Source organism: Chironomus tepperi, unplaced genomic scaffold (assembly GCF_022539635.2).
Source record: "Chironomus tepperi strain 1889 unplaced genomic scaffold, CSIRO-AGI_Ctep_v1 contig_219, whole genome shotgun sequence".
In the NCBI taxonomy this organism is placed as follows: Eukaryota; Metazoa; Arthropoda; class Insecta; order Diptera; family Chironomidae; genus Chironomus; species Chironomus tepperi.
In genome coordinates this window covers 1,976,300-1,992,340 of record NW_027226341.1, presented here as the reverse complement: position 1 = coordinate 1,992,340, position 16,041 = coordinate 1,976,300, and the positions used below count along the sequence as shown (strand labels likewise).

Below are 16,041 nucleotides of genomic sequence, written 5' to 3'. Positions count from 1 at the left end.
AGTAAAATTTGAGCGGGAAAATAAATTGCGCATGTGTTGAGCTACGATTGAGCAAAAGTGAGCAAGTGGAAAATTTTTTGCGAGTTAAATGAAAAATTTTTTAAAAAATTTTATTCCTTGTGAATGTTGCCACTTTAATCTTTTAAAATATCGTAATAATGTGATTTAATGTGCAATGAATAATAAATCAATGGAGTTAAATTGAAAAAAGATGAATTTATACATAAAAAATTGAAAAATTAATTTTGTCATCGCCCTTTAAACATTTGTTTATATTTTTAATATTAAAACATAAAAGAACTTTACAAAAATGGCAAAGTTTGTTGAATGGGCCAACAGCTTACTCGGCCGCTTCGAGGAACAGGTTAAAAACAATGCATTAAAATGATATTAAAGATTTTCCAAAATTTTCCGATTTTCCAAGATGTCGCACAAAAAAATCGATAAGATATTTCTACAGGTGATTTTTTTCTCTTCTTCTTATTTCAGCTTCCATATCGCACAGGAACAACAAGCACTCAAGCACGAATTAATATGGAACAAACATTAATCGAACAAAGTTTAATTCAAATTTCTAGATATAGATTTTCATTAGTTATATCTGGATTAACAAAAATGCTTCAACGAGTAAATGAGATTGTAAGATAGATTTGGATTTATTGAATGACTTTATACTAGATATTTGATTTTTTTAGTATCAACCCACACAAGGCAGAGGCCATGATTCGGAAAGACTAGGCTATGACTCACTGATTATAATTTTACAAACATTGGAACGATGTCTGTCAAATCAGTCAAAAGATAATGCCCGATTCGAGGAAGCAATGAATGTAAAATTATTACTGAGAGAAATTTGCCAATTTATAGGTACTTTTACCCATTTTCATTAATGATCCTAAGCATTCATAAGTGATTCCATTTTAGACGTACAAAGTGACCTAAATATGCCAAATAATTCACCTTCGCTGAAGGCTCTTGCATCAAAAGTCCTTTTTGCTCTCTCACAAAATCATTTTGGTGCTGTTTTCAATAGAATTTCTGCACGTTTACAAGAACTTAGTGCATGTTCGGAGGAGAATCCTGACTATAGTGATGTTGAGTTAATACAACACATTGATTTGGATGTCAATAAACTTACAAAATTATTAACAGAAGTGATTCAAAAGTTTAAATTATTAAAGAAGTCCGCTCATCTGGTTCTTCTAAATTCATTGGAAAAAGCTATGTGGAATTGGATTGAATTTCATCCAAAAGAATTTGAAGATTTACAAAGAAATCCAAATGAAGAACTCTCCAAGTGTTGTGAAACATTCTTCGACATACTTGACTCATATGCTGAAAATAAAAAGAGTCGTTCAGCTGTTTGGCCATTACAGATTCTTCTGCTCATATTGAGTCCCAAAGTTCTCGAAGAAATTGTCAATGCAGACAGTGGTGCACCATGTTCTCCACGACATATTAAGAAAAAGCACTTTATGGAAGGCATAAAGAAAGGATTGAGCTCACATGCATCATCTAAACAAATGACTGAATCTGCTGCAATTGCTGCAATCAAACTATGCAAAGCAAGCACATACATCAATATAAATGATTCAAACAATGTAACATTTCAACTTGTTCAAAGTGTCATTAATGATTTGAAAGCTCTGCTGTTTAATGTATCCAAACCCTTCTCAAGAGGACAAGCATATAATCTTCAAGATATTGATTTAATGATTGATTGCTGGGTCTCATGTTTTCGAATTAAGCCACATAACAATGAAGCTTTAAAAGTCTGCTTGAGCCTGACATCACCATCAATATTTCATTATGTTATCGTCAGCTCTTTACTGAAGTAAGTCTTAACATGTTTTTTTAAAATCAACTCTAAATTTACGTTTTTATTTTAGGATTGTAACACAACCACGATTAAATTGGTGGCCACAAATTGATTTGGTCTATGCTCGATCAGCAGAACTACGAGCTTTATTTACTGATACATTGAATAAAGCAACACAGGGCTATATAGCACATACACCACTCAGAATGATTGCATCACTTTCTCTTAAATCGAAAGATAATCAGTCACGATTGATCCGACCTGATGAAACTCACGCACATAAAGCTCTCTTATTGTTAATGGTGCGCTTGGTTCACGCAGATCCGATGTTGCTACTTAACAGCCAAGGAAAGGCAGGTCATGAAGTACAAAGTTCTACTTTAGAACTAATAAATGGACTAGTGTCTTTAGTTCATCAGCCTACGATGCCAGATGTAGCGCAAGAAGCTATGGAAGCATTACTTGCATTGCATTCACCAGAAAAAATTGAAATGTGGAACCCAGAGGCTCCAATCAATACTTTCTGGGATGTATCCTCGCAAGTACTGTTTTCAATCTCACAAAAATTAATACAGCATCAAATTGCTAACTACACTGATGTCTTGAAATGGCTCAGAGAAATTTTGATCTGTCGGAATACTTTCCTTCAACGTCACAAAGATTATGCCAGTTGTGGATCTCAAATAGCAATATGTCGTCAGGCGCACATAAAACTAGAGGTTGTGTTCTTCATGTACTTATGGTCTGTAGATCTTGATGCAGTGATTGTTGCACTTTCATGTTTTGGGCTGTTATGTGAAGAAGCTGAAATTAGATCTGGATCAGATGAGATGACAGTATCATTTATATTGCCAAATTATCATCTTTACCAAGAGTTGGCTCAAGCATCGAGCACTATTACAACAGGAAATAGTGAGAGTCGATATTGCTTCTATGAACATACACAAGGAAGAATTGCTCTTCAAAAAACTATTATGGGATTATTGAGGAAAATTGAGCATTGTGTTAATGGAATTTCTCCAGCATGGGAGGAAACTTACAGAAATTGGGAGCAATTATGCAAGCTTCTTCAAACGTATCCAAAAGGAAAACTTGAAGATGGACAAACTGAAGTTTTCCATAGAAGTGTGAGTAAAAGAAGAGCAAGCCATCAATCATCAGAGCATGACTTAGAGGAACAAATTAATGAATGGGCAAATATGACATGGTTCCTTCTAGCACTCGGTGGCGTTTGTTTGCAACGTCCAAAAACCATTCGAGCTATCCAAGGACAAAACATGGCACTTGGCTCTTTAGTACAATCAACAAGTTCTATATCAAGCTCAAGTTCAGGTAGAGGATCGATGATGATGGTGTCTGTAATTGGATCTTTACCTGGAACACAGGAGATTCAATATTGTCCTGTAACACAATTTATTGGTCAACTATTACGTCTTCTTGTGTGTAACAACGAAAAATTTGGACCTCAAATTCAAAAGCATGTCAAAGAACTAATTGGACAGGAAATGTCATCTCAAATGTATCCAATTTTATTTGATCAAATACGATCAATTGTTGAGAAGTTTTTTGATCAGCAAGGTCAAGTTGTAGTAACAGATATAAATACACAATTTATCGAGCATATAATTTATATCATGAAATCAGTATTAGAAGGACGGCAAAGTAAAGATGAACCAATGGCAAATGAGCATTTAGGAGTGACAAGCATTGAAGGTATGATGCTTGCAATTGTTCGATATGTTCGACATCTTGACATGACAGTACATGCGATTCACATTAAAACAAAATTATGTCAGCTCGTTGAAGTTATGATGAAACGACGAGATGATCTTGCTTTTAGGCAAGAGATGAAATTTCGAAATAAACTTGTAGAATATTTGACAGATTGGGTTATGGGAACAAGTCATCAAATAGCTCCACCATCTTCAGGAGATGTTACAGTTATTACAAGAGATTTAGATCAAGCATGTATGGCTTGTGTTGGTGCTTTATTGAAAGGTCTTCCTTTACAACCTGAAGAATCTGATCGTGGCGATTTGATGGATGCAAAATCTGCATTATTTTTGAAATATTTTACATTATTTATGAATTTATTGAATGACTGTGTAGATATATCAGATAGTGATAAGGAACCGAGCAATCAACCTATTATGATGCCACCGAGACCAAGAGTTGCAGCAACAAAATTGACAGCTTTGAGAAACTCAACAATTCAAGCTATGTCAAACTTACTAAGTGCAAACATTGACTCGGGTTTGATGCATTCTATTGATCTCGGATATAACCAGGACTTACAAACTCGTGCAGCTTTTATGGAAGTTTTAACACAAATATTGCAACAAGGAACCGAATTTGAATGCCTTGCTGAAACAATTATTGCAGATAGATTTGAACAGCTTGTTCAATTGGTGACAATGATTAGTGACAAAGGAGAATTACCAATTGCTATGGCATTAGCTAATGTTGTAACTACATCTCAAATGGATGAACTTGCCAGAGTTCTCGTAACACTTTTTGATGCCAAACATCTCCTTTCTCCACTCTTATGGAATATGTTTTACAGAGAAGTTGAAGTATCAGATTGTATGCAGACACTCTTTCGTGGGAACTCATTAGGCAGTAAAATAATGGCATTTTGCTTTAAAATATATGGTGCAAGTTATTTACAGTCATTACTTGAGCCATTAATAAGACCATTGATTGATGACCCTAACACTAATTTTGAGGTTGATCCAGCACGCTTAGAACCTACCACAGATGATATTGACGTGAATCGTAAAAACTTGATTGCATTGACACAAAAAGTCTTTGATGCCATTGTTAATTCTGCAGATCGGTTTCCATCTCAGCTACGTTCAATGTGTCATTGTCTCTATCAGGTACTCAGCAAACGATTTCCAAATCTCTTGCAACATAATGTTACCAATGTTGGTACTGTAATATTTTTGAGATTTATTAATCCTGCTATTGTCAGTCCTCAAGAATTGGGAATTATATCGAAACAAGTTCCATCACATATTAAACGTGGATTAATGTTGCTGTCTAAAATACTACAAAATATTGCAAATCATGTCGAATTTTCAAAAGAACAGCACATGCTCTACTTCAACGATTTTCTTCGTGCTCATTTTGAACCATGCCGAAGATTCTTCATACAAATTGCATCCGACTGTGAGACAGTTGATCAAGCATCTTCACATAGTATGAGTTTTATATCTGATGCAAATGTCTTGGCTTTACATCGTTTATTGTGGACACATCAAGAACGTATTGGAGATTATTTATCAAGTTCTCGTGATACCAAGCACGTCGGACGACGGCCTTTTGATAAAATGGCTACATTGCTAGCTTATTTAGGACCACCTGAACATAAACCTGTAAATGTAGATTCTCATATGTTGTTCTCATCTTATGCTCGTTGGAGTTCAATAGATATTTCTTCAACAAATTTCGAGGAAATTATGGTCAAACATCAAATGCATGAAAAAGAAGAATTCAAGACATTAAAGTCCATGAACATATTTTATCAAGCTGGAACATCTAAAGCTGGATTTCCTGTATTTTATTACATTGCAAGGAGATATAAAATTGGTGAAACAAATGGTGATTTGCTGATATATCACGTAATTTTAACTCTGAAGCCATTTATTCATGCACCATTTGAGGTTGTAATAGATTTTACTCATACTTGCAGTGATAACAGATTCAGAACAGAATTTCTACAAAAATGGTTCTATGTTTTACCAGAGGTAGCTTACGAAAATCTTCATGCAGCATACATATATAACTGTAATTCATGGGTCCGTGAATATACTAAATTTCATGACCGAATTTTGGCCCCTTTAAGAGGAAATAGAAAACTCGTTTTCCTGGATGCGCCATCAAAACTGAACGATTTTATAGATGTTGAACAGCAAAAATTACCCGGTGCAACTTTGTCTCTCGATGAAGACTTAAAAGTATTTAATAATGCTTTAAAACTGAGTCATAAAGATACAAAAGTGTCTATTAAAGTTGGTCCAACTGCATTACAAATAGCATCTGCTGAGAAAACTAAAGTATTGGCACATTCTGTTTTATTGAATGATGTTTACTATGCATCTGAAATTGAGGAAATAACTCTTGTTGATGATAATCAATTTACATTATCAATAGCTAATGAAAGTTCACAACTCAGTTTTATCCATAATGATTGCGATAATATTGTCCAAGCGGTAATTCATATTCGAAACAGATGGGAATTAAGTCAACCAGATTCTGTTACTGTACATCAGAAAATCAGACCAAAGGATGTTCCTGGAACACTATTAAATATGGCATTATTGAATCTTGGCTCATCAGATCCGAATTTGAGAACAGCTGCATATAATTTACTATGTGCATTGACTGCAACGTTCGACTTGAAAATTGAAGGCCAGCTGTTGGAGACACAAGGACTCTGTATTCCGTCAAACAACACTATTTTTATTAAGGAGATTTCTGAAAAGCTAGCAACAAATGAGCCTCATTTGACTTTGGAATTTTTGGAAGAATGTATTCAAGGTTTCCAGAGGAGTACAATTGAACTAAAGCATTTGTGTCTTGAGTATATGACACCATGGCTAGCTAATCTTGTGAGATTCTGCAAACCAACAGATGAAGGAAAGAGACAAAAGCAAGTTGCACAAATTTTAGAAAAGCTAATTAACTTGACAATTGAACAAAAGGAAATGTATCCATCGATTCAAGCGAAAATTTGGGGAAATATTGGACAGGTATGAATTTTTATTATCCATCGTTGACTCTATTCAACTAATTATTTTAATTCCAGATTCCCGAATTAATTGATATGGTTCTGGATAACTTCATTCATAAATCAGTAAGTTCTGGTCTTGGATCTCCACAAGTTGAAATTATGGCAGACACAGCTGTAGCTTTGGCCAGTGCAAATGTTCAATTAGTTGCAAAAAAGGTCATAGGACGATTATGTCGCGTAATGGATAAAACGTGTTTATCACCGACACAATACTTGGAACAACATGTAAGATCTATTTTTTAAGTGATCCATAAAATATTAATATGATTTTCTTCAACTAGATGATGTGGGATGACATTGCCATTCTTGCCAGATATCTTCTTATGTTGTCGTTCAATAATTGCTTGGACGTTGCACGACACCTTCCATATCTTTTCCATACTGTCACGTTTCTTGTCTGCAGTGGCTCTCTAAGTATGCGAGCATCAACTCATGGTCTAGTCATCAATATTATTCATTCATTATGCACATGCACCAAACCTTCATTTGCCGAAGAGACTCAAAGAGTTTTGAGACTTTCACTTGATGAATTCTCTCTACCTAAATTTTACTTGCTCTTTGGAATCAGCAAAGTTAAATCAGCAGCAAGTACTGCATTCAGATCATCATGTCGTCATCACTCAGATCGCTGGTTGGGTAATGAAAGAGTTTCACAGCCACCATTAGATCGTGAAAGATTAGCACTTCCTTCTTTGGAGGTCATTACTGATGCGCTACTTGAAATCATGGAAGCATGCATGCGCGATATTCCCGAATGTGACTGGTTGCAAACATGGACGTCATTAGCAAAAAGTTTTGCATTTTGCTATAATCCTGCTTTACAGCCAAGAGCTTTGATTGTATTTGGTTGCATTAGTAAATCAATCACTGACTCAGATGTGAAACAATTGCTCAGAATTCTTGTTAAAGCATTGGAAAGTTTTAATGATATTCAGCTTTTGGAAGCTCTTATTATGTGTTTAACAAGACTACAACCATTACTAAGACCAGAATCTACAATACATAGAGCACTATTTTGGGTCGCAGTTTCTGTATTACAACTTGATGAATCAACACTTTACGCAGCTGGATTAGCTCTTCTTGAACAGAATCTACATACCCTAAATTCACAGCAGACATTTGATAAGCAAAACTTGGCAGATGTAATGATGGATACACGTGAACCATTAGAGTGGCATTTTAAGCAACTAGATCATGCTGTTGGACTTTCATTCAAATGCAACTTCCATTTTGCTCTTGTTGGACATTTGCTTAAAGGATTTAGACATCCAACACCGACAACTGTGTCTCGAACAACTCGTGTACTTACAATGCTTCTTGGTATTGTTGCCAAACCAAGTCGTCGAGATAAATTTGAAGTTGCTCATGATTCTGTTGCATATTTGACTGGTAAATTGTAGTTACTATTAATCCTGATAGCTATAAATGTTTATTAATTTTTTAAAGCTCTTGTAAGCGTTTCTGAGGAAGTCCGATCACGTTGTCATGTCAAACATACAATTCCTCGATGGCCACCAACAGAGTCAGTGAATGAACATCCAGTTGATGCAACAACAGGAAATCAAAATGTTCGACGTCAAAAGTCATGGGATATGTTAGATCAATCTGCAATAGCATATGCTCGACAACAGCATAAAGTCCAACATCAGGTAAAAATATTTTACTAGTTTATTTTAAATTATATGAAGTTTCTCCTCCATATATTTGAGTTTCCTATAAACATACATTGTCTACTCTTTATTATGAAAAGTAAAAAGATTTAAAAATTTTCATTTGATGGATGTGGTGTCTTAGTAACCAAAAAAATTGATTTCTTAATATTGAAAAGTCAAAAGTTGAGCTTATTGTTCTCTAAATTCTTAGTTTCCTATTTTTACAATTTTTATTTTGTTAGTTAACTGATTGAAAAAGTTGATTTGAAATTTGCAAAAAAAAAAATGTTAATTGTATGTTATTGTTTCCAAGTTTTATGAATCTTATGTTTGAGTTAATTGGCTTAAAAATTAATTTTGTAACAAAACATATTCTTGTTTATTTATGTTGCGTTTTTTGATTGATTTTGACTAATTTAGTGAAGAATATCAAAAGAAAGCTAAGCATCCATTCTTGGATTAATTTGGTCTTTCTGTGTTTTTGCCACTCTAGTTCAGTGATGGGCAACTTGTATGCCGCGGTACACTAGTGTCGGTAGAGTCTTGTCATCAAGGTGTGCCGCGAAAAATAAAAGGTTGCTCATCGCTGTTCTCGTTTAAGTCTGATGTCTTCATATATCAATTATTTAACCATATCTGCTTTTAAAAGATTATTACCAAAATGCAGAAAGACCAAGGAACGAAACTTTGATGGATAAAAATTTCACAGACCATTAATTTTGGAATTTTGTGTTTTCATTGAATTAACGTACTCATTTAATGTCACTATCATCAATTCCATAATGCATTTTCCATAAATGTTTCATTAATTTTTTATATTTTTTAATGACATGATATGTTGCCGATAAAAAGTTTATTCTGTTATTTTCATTTATTCATTTCCCAAACCGAAAAATATTTGATGGACCTAAATATATATATATCTATATATTCGTGTAATTGTAAATATATCTCCATAAATTATAATAATGATCATAATGCACACACAATTCAGGAAGCGGTAGTAATTAAAGGAAAGATATGGCGAAGCCTTGATTTGGCAAATCAATCAAATGTAACTGTCAGTAGTAATTTAAATAATAGTCCTAATAATCACCCAACATCAACAACATCAACAGTCACAACAGCGACTAATGCCCATCACAATTCCTTGATAAATGCCAATCAGACACCTCATTATCAGAGACATGATTTTAAAAATCGTCGATCCTCATCTGAGCCGGCGAATGAGCAAAAGATGCTTTCTCACATTCAATCAAATCCTAATAATAACATAAGTAACAATAATTTAAGTAATAATCAGAACAACACTACAACAATTCCTAATACAAGCATAAATCAGACTAATAACTGTTGTTCAAATAACAATACTAGTTTGGTCCTCGATGATGCATCTGAAATTCAAAATCCCAGCGATGATTTCATTGATTGTCTTCATCAGAAAAATATTAAAGTAAGCAAACTAACTTTGTATCAATTTCAAATGATAATGAGAAGAAAATTTCAGAAATTTTTTAAATACCTATGCCAAATACATACACGTTTATCTGTCTCTGTCTATTTCTCTATCTCTATCCTTCTCTATAAATTTAATGTTCATTTTTATGGCTAATATATATTATGTATATTATGTAATATAATGCTGTATTAGATATTTTATACTTATATCTAATTCTTCCTTTTTTTAAACCTATTTTCATTTTTATGCAATTTTTATTTTGTTCCAAATTAGTTAGAAATATTTGCAAAATCAGGATTAATAGAACAGCTATTGGGTTATTAATAATTTTTCATAATTTGATTTTAAAATCACAAAAAACGTGAAGTAAAATTATAAATTAAATGATCAAATTAAATTGAGCTGTTTTGCTTTAAATATTCAAAAGGTTGATGAAGTTCTGTAGTTGAAATAAGCACTAGTTTAAGGTAGTTTTGGACTTCTTTATTATTTTCTTTCAAATTTCATTGTTCATCATGATCAGCTTCAAAAATTTGTTAAATTTCAATGATTTAAACTCAAATTCATTGGACTTAATATTTAATTGGGTTAAATGTAAAGCAGGGAATTACCAATTTTGTTGAGTAGCGGTTTGTCAACTAGCTATACCTCTAATGCGAAGATCAATGTCAGATCAATTTGCAGAATTAAATTTACATAATTCTTGAAGTGATTCTATGACACAAGTAAATGGAATTAAATTTTAATCCATATTACTGATAGATTTGAAAGGAGAATAACGTCAAATTTTCGTAGATATTAATTAAATTCATATTTTACTCATTCATTTATAAATTTATCATTTTATTCATTTATTTTACGAGTTATCTGAATTGAATTTCAGTTTTCACGACGCTTTAATACAGCCAAAGATCAATAAAATATTACAATTAATCACAAGAACACAAATTATATACAAAACTAGATAAAATCTGCTTAAGGATACACACTTTCCTATTCTATTTCTTCCTAAAAAGTCACAGTTTTAAGTCACAATTGAGCATTTTCTTACTTTACACGGTTTTTTCTAATGCATTCACATTTCTTCTATAGTATTAAAAAGTAAATTAATTAAGAGAATTCGCATTAAACTGAATTGTGTTTGTTCATGCTTCATCCTTTCTTCACACTAAAGTAGATTTGATCCGCTCCTAATTAAAGATTAAATGCATCAAGAGATTTGTGGAAAAATTCGAGAAAAGGACAATTGTAGAAGAATTTGACAGACAATGAGCATGGTCACATGGCATCGTGATGGTGACTCTTATTGCCTGTACCACATGGTGTCTAACGATACACATGATCACAAGGTCACACTGGTCATTACGACCATACTAGTTATATGGCATCGTGACTGTCTAACTCATTGTCTGATATTCAATAATTAAGTTCCTAAAAAATCTTGAACTTGAATTTTTCTCCACAATTTGATTGAACCCTCAATTATTTTCCAATTCGTGTAATACTTGCTTGCCCCAATAGCTTGATTCCTCCAAAAAAAAGCAAACACATATTTAACTCGCATAGCTTTTTTCATTCCTAGGTATAAAATTTTCATCATCATTTTTATTTCTTGTTTTTTCTTATATTTTCATCTAATCAATATTGCGACATTTCTACTTCTACCACTACTGATACTTCTTCTTTCTGCATATTATTAAACATGATCTTTTTGGGCTTCGCTTTTTCCTGTAATCATATAATGAAAAAAAATATATTTGTTGGACGGGATCATCTGTGATATCATTTATTCATTTAAAAATCGAATTATGGCTTTCGAAAACAAAAAACTCCTCAATTTTTTTATTACCTAAATGTATTTTTAATTAATTTTAATTTTACTTATCGAATTTTTTAATTTAATTTTTTTCTGTTTGTATTTTCTTCTTCTTTCCTTTCTTTTTAACGATACATTTGATAAATTAATTTGTTGTGCATGATATGATTAAAATCGAAATTGTGTGATTAAAAATACTTTTTTTGAAACAAAAAATCGTAAAAAATAAATGATTTAAAATCGATTTAAACTGATGTACGTACTAGAATGCTAGAGTTTTGATGTTCAAAACGCAAAGATCATTCTCAGTGCCAACAACAAAGGAGCAAAAATCAACAGCAGATGAACGACAGGTATTATTAGTTTTGCTTTATTTATCATTTTAAAAAAAGCTCGGCCGCTAACCAAAATTTAAAAGTTTTTTAACAATAATGATTGAATCATAGTGCAAATTTGGATATAAAAAATTATTTTTTTTTTTTGATATGTCACATAAATATTTATGAATATATTGCAAATTTTTTAGTGAGTAATCTGTTTTGCATATTTGATAGATATTTTACTAAAACACTTACATGAACACAAACAATTTAGAAATTTTTAAGGATTAAATTGTAACAATAATCATACATTCACTTGTACACTTGCCTTGAAAACATTAATTGCTAATGGTAACATGATTTTGAATCATTCCTGAGCGACACAAATGAAGAAGGCTCCGGAGTTTGTCGTCCATAATTATTTACTTTTTTCACTAGTTGTATAAATCAATTGTGGTCCATGACTACCCTTAGATGTCTCCTAAAGCAGGCTCTAACGCTGGCTACCGTCTGCCAATTACCGATACCTAATCCCATACTATCTCTATAAACATCTAAACTTGACGTCCAAATATTTTTGTCATATGTCTGTCAGTAATAGGAGGCTTCCTTCTGGTGTTAGTAAGAGGTTTATCGTAGTCCTTAAAACTCTGGGAATTACCGTTCTTAAAATTTGTCCTTTGATTGTTAAGTTGACATTAAATTTAAATGAATATTTAGATTCAAAAATCCGAAGTCGACTTGAATTTTGTATGGAGTCAAATCGACTCAAGAAATTTAAAGATTATAAAAATCATGCGACCATTTGCAAGTGAACGTAAAAATTCTTAGTTTTATTAAAATGTAATTTGCTTGGTCATAATCTAAAAAGTAACAAAGCCAACTAAAAAATTGGAAACAAAAAGTAAAAATTTTGCTACACCGACAATTTTTTTCTTCCTTCTAAGAATTTTTTCTATTTTTTTAAATTATATTTTTTCTACAAACTAAATTTAAATCTGTGAATTTTTTCTTTCTCTAAAATTTTTTGATACAAAATACAAAATTAAATCAATGAAATTACAAAACATTTGTGTAATGAATGGCATTTTATCATAAATCTTAGGAACGTGGTTCTCGATCTTCAGTATCAAATGAATCAAATGTTCTTTTGGATCCGGAAGTATTGCCTGATAGCTCAACACAAGCACTTGTCTTGACAGTTCTTGCAACACTCTTGAAATATTCGACTGATGAAACTGAAACAAGAGTTTTATATCAATATTTGGCTGAAGGATCTGTTGTATTTCCAAAAGTTTTTCCGGTCATGTAAGTCATTTAAAATATTGAGCTGCCCATTTAATATATAATTTGAAATGTTGCAGTCACTCACTTCTTGATCAAAAAATCAATAACGTTCTTGGATCATCAAATGATCAAGTTGTCCTTGCTGCAGCTCAAGGAATTATTCAAAACATGTTGGCATCAGAAGATGCATCACAGCAGCCGTTGCATTTCTTGCAATCATGTGGCTTCGGAGGTTTGTGGAGATTTGCTGGACCATTTACAAAGGTATGGAATTCCTCATCAAATTTGAGTAATAAACTAACAATAATATATTTTACAGTACAACATGATGGTTGAATCGTCTGAACTGTTTGTAAATTGTCTTGAAGCCATGGTTGAAACATGTTTACCAGCTGAAGAGAATCAAGCTGTACCATCATCACCAAGACCATATAATCTAACATCAAGTTTGAGTAGTTTGACTTTAGGATCACCAGACAAAGGTTCATCTTGATAGATCTCAATAAAAATCAATTTGAATTTTGGACAAAATAATCAAAATTTAAACTAACCAAAATTTTTCATTTTCTTTCTTTTTCATCTCTTTTGCTATTAAATTAACTATAAAATTCAGCTTTTTCGACCGAATCATTAGATCGTGATCGTGAACGTGAATATAGTGGCTCTTTAAGACGAGCATCATTATCAAAAGCACGTTCAGCAAACGCGAAAATACGACAATTTAATGAAACATAAATTGAATAAAATTTGACATTAAATTAGTGTAATTTAAGTCATGATGACTAATTACATTTTATTAACTATTAAAAACATTTAATGCTTGTGAAAAGATGTTTAAAAATTTTCATTACGTACTTTGTGTTTACATCTATGTCTATGCAATAATTCAATTTGATTAATTTTTGTTTAAACATTTTAAACAATTCTACATAAATGTTGAACTGTGAATCAATTTTAAAATCTACAATTTGAAATTATGGAATTTGATTTTCATACCAAAAATAACCCGAATTTTTTCCTTCATAGAAAATATTCCTGGAATGTACTAATAGTTTTAGGTTATATCAAAAAATCTTCCCTCAAACCGTCTATTCTTTTTGAAATGTTGTAATAATATCCCAAGCGACTGAAATGAAGAAGGCTAAATCATTGTGTTTTTTATTAACCAACAAAATTCAAAATATATAGAAATGTCACGAAGTAAATTGCGTTTTTAGTAAATTCCGTTTAAATTTGGCAGGGATTTGCAAACTTTGAAGTCGACATGAATTTTGTATAGAGTCTAGTTCATTTTCGATATAAAATTCGAGTTGATTTCGATCCATTTGACATTAACTCTTGTTCAATTGAGTTGCTCGGGAATTTAAAAAAAATATTTTGAAATCTTAAACCATTTACTGAAATTTTCATATCAGTTTCAATTTTCCTTAATTTCCATTCATCTTATCTAAAGTGTTTACATAATTCTAGCATATGATTACTATAAACATACATATTCAATATCTTTGTAAAAAAAAAAACTTTAATTCAAATAACAATTTATGGAAAAATACTAAGTAAATTTGTCATACTTGTAGTAGCATTTCTGAAAACTTGCTATATATTATTTTATTTTTGAAATATGAAATTGAAGTCAAAAACTTTCTGCCACTCAAGATTGTTACTATTTTAAAATATCAAAGATCTCTTGAAATATTTAAAGGAATTATTTTGAGTCATTAATTTTGAGAGAATTTATTTTATTTATTAGAAAAAATCTTTATCAGGACTTATACAATTTGAAATTTTTAACAAAATAAATTTATATTTATCAAATGTTTTAAATATGAAAAAAAAAACCAAAGATGTTCCAATTTATGAATGCAATTTGTAATAAAAAAAATCAGTTTCCAAATAATAATCCGAATTGTTTTGCAAATTGGATCATCAGGAAAATGTCTTTTAATTAATTTAATATAAATAAGTTTGATATTGAATAGGGCTTGGAATTTGAGTCTAAAATTAAAGGAAATGAAGTTTGAAATTACAGTTTCCTAAATTATTTATGGTAGTGTATTACCTCATAGAACCTTCTTGTATAGAAAGGCAACTGCAAAAGAAATGAAAATTATTTATTAGCTATACCAACAATGTAACCTTAACTGACCCCAGTCCTAACAATGTTTTGAGTTTGTGCAAAATTTTGACTGTTGTAAATATCATTCAATGGCAAAGGATTCTGTGGAATAACTGTTGTTATTGGCAACTACAGAAGAAATGAAAATTAATTATTAGTTACTCCAACAATGTAATCTTAACTTACCTGTTGGGCCCCTGTTTTAAAAAAGTCCTGCGTTTGTCCAAAATGTTGACTGTTGTAAATATCACTCAATGGCAATGGATTGTGTGGAATAACTGATGTTATTGGCAACTTTAAAAGAAATGAAAATTAATTATTAGTTATTCCAATAATGTAACCTTAACTGACCTGTTGGGCCTCTGTCTTAAAAAAGTCCTGCGTTTGTCCAAAATTTTGACTGTTGTAAATATCATTCAATGGCGACGGATTGTGCGGAATAGCTGAAGTTATTGGCAACTGTAAAAGAAATGAAAATTAATTATTAGTTATTCCAACAATGTAGCCTTAACTGACCTGTTGGACTCCTGTCTTAAAAAAGTCCTGTGTTTGTCCAAAATTTTGACTGTTGTAAATATCATTCAATGGCAATGGATTGTGTGGAATAACTGATTTTATTGGCAACTGTAAAAGAAATGAAAATTAATTATTAGTTATTCCAACAATGTAACTTTAACTGACCTGTTGGGCCCCTGTCTTAAAAAAGTCCTGCGTTTGTCCAAAATTTTGGCTGTTGTAAATATCATCCAATGGCAATGGATTCTGCGGAATAGTTGA

General features: G+C 31.7%; 1 protein-coding gene across 3 annotated transcripts; it reads left to right on the top strand.

Moving 5' to 3' along the window:
* The first annotated feature begins 10 nt into the window (after positions 1–10).
* Nf1 (neurofibromin 1) lies at positions 11–14,301 on the top strand. 3 transcript variants are annotated; one of them, XM_070640646.1, is made up of 14 exons: positions 11–364; positions 490–639; positions 696–867; positions 925–1,834; positions 1,890–6,573; positions 6,630–6,839; positions 6,896–8,003; positions 8,061–8,263; positions 9,261–9,719; positions 11,808–11,894; positions 12,967–13,169; positions 13,226–13,412; positions 13,468–13,630; positions 13,762–14,301. In XM_070640646.1, the coding sequence occupies exons 1-14, from the start codon at positions 311–313 to the stop codon at positions 13,881–13,883; spliced, it is 8,712 nt and encodes a 2,903-aa protein (XP_070496747.1). In that variant the 5' UTR covers positions 11–310; the 3' UTR covers positions 13,884–14,301. The 3 variants fall into 3 exon arrangements, with proteins under 3 accessions (XP_070496747.1, XP_070496749.1, XP_070496748.1); XM_070640648.1 differs by lacking the exon at positions 9,261–9,719; XM_070640647.1 differs by lacking the exon at positions 11,808–11,894.
* The last annotated feature ends 1,740 nt before the right edge of the window (positions 14,302–16,041 follow it).

Excerpts from the sequence above, each read along its gene's own strand:
- Nf1 (XM_070640646.1), top strand. The coding sequence starts at position 311 with ATGGCAAAGTTTGTTGAATGGGCCAACAGCTTACTCGGCCGCTTCGAG. Across the intron at positions 365-489 it reads TCGGCCGCTTCGAGGAACAG|CTTCCATATCGCACAGGAAC; the intron begins GTTAAAAACAAT and ends TTCTTATTTCAG. Across the intron at positions 13,631-13,761 it reads TTTAGGATCACCAGACAAAG|CTTTTTCGACCGAATCATTA; the intron begins GTTCATCTTGAT and ends TATAAAATTCAG.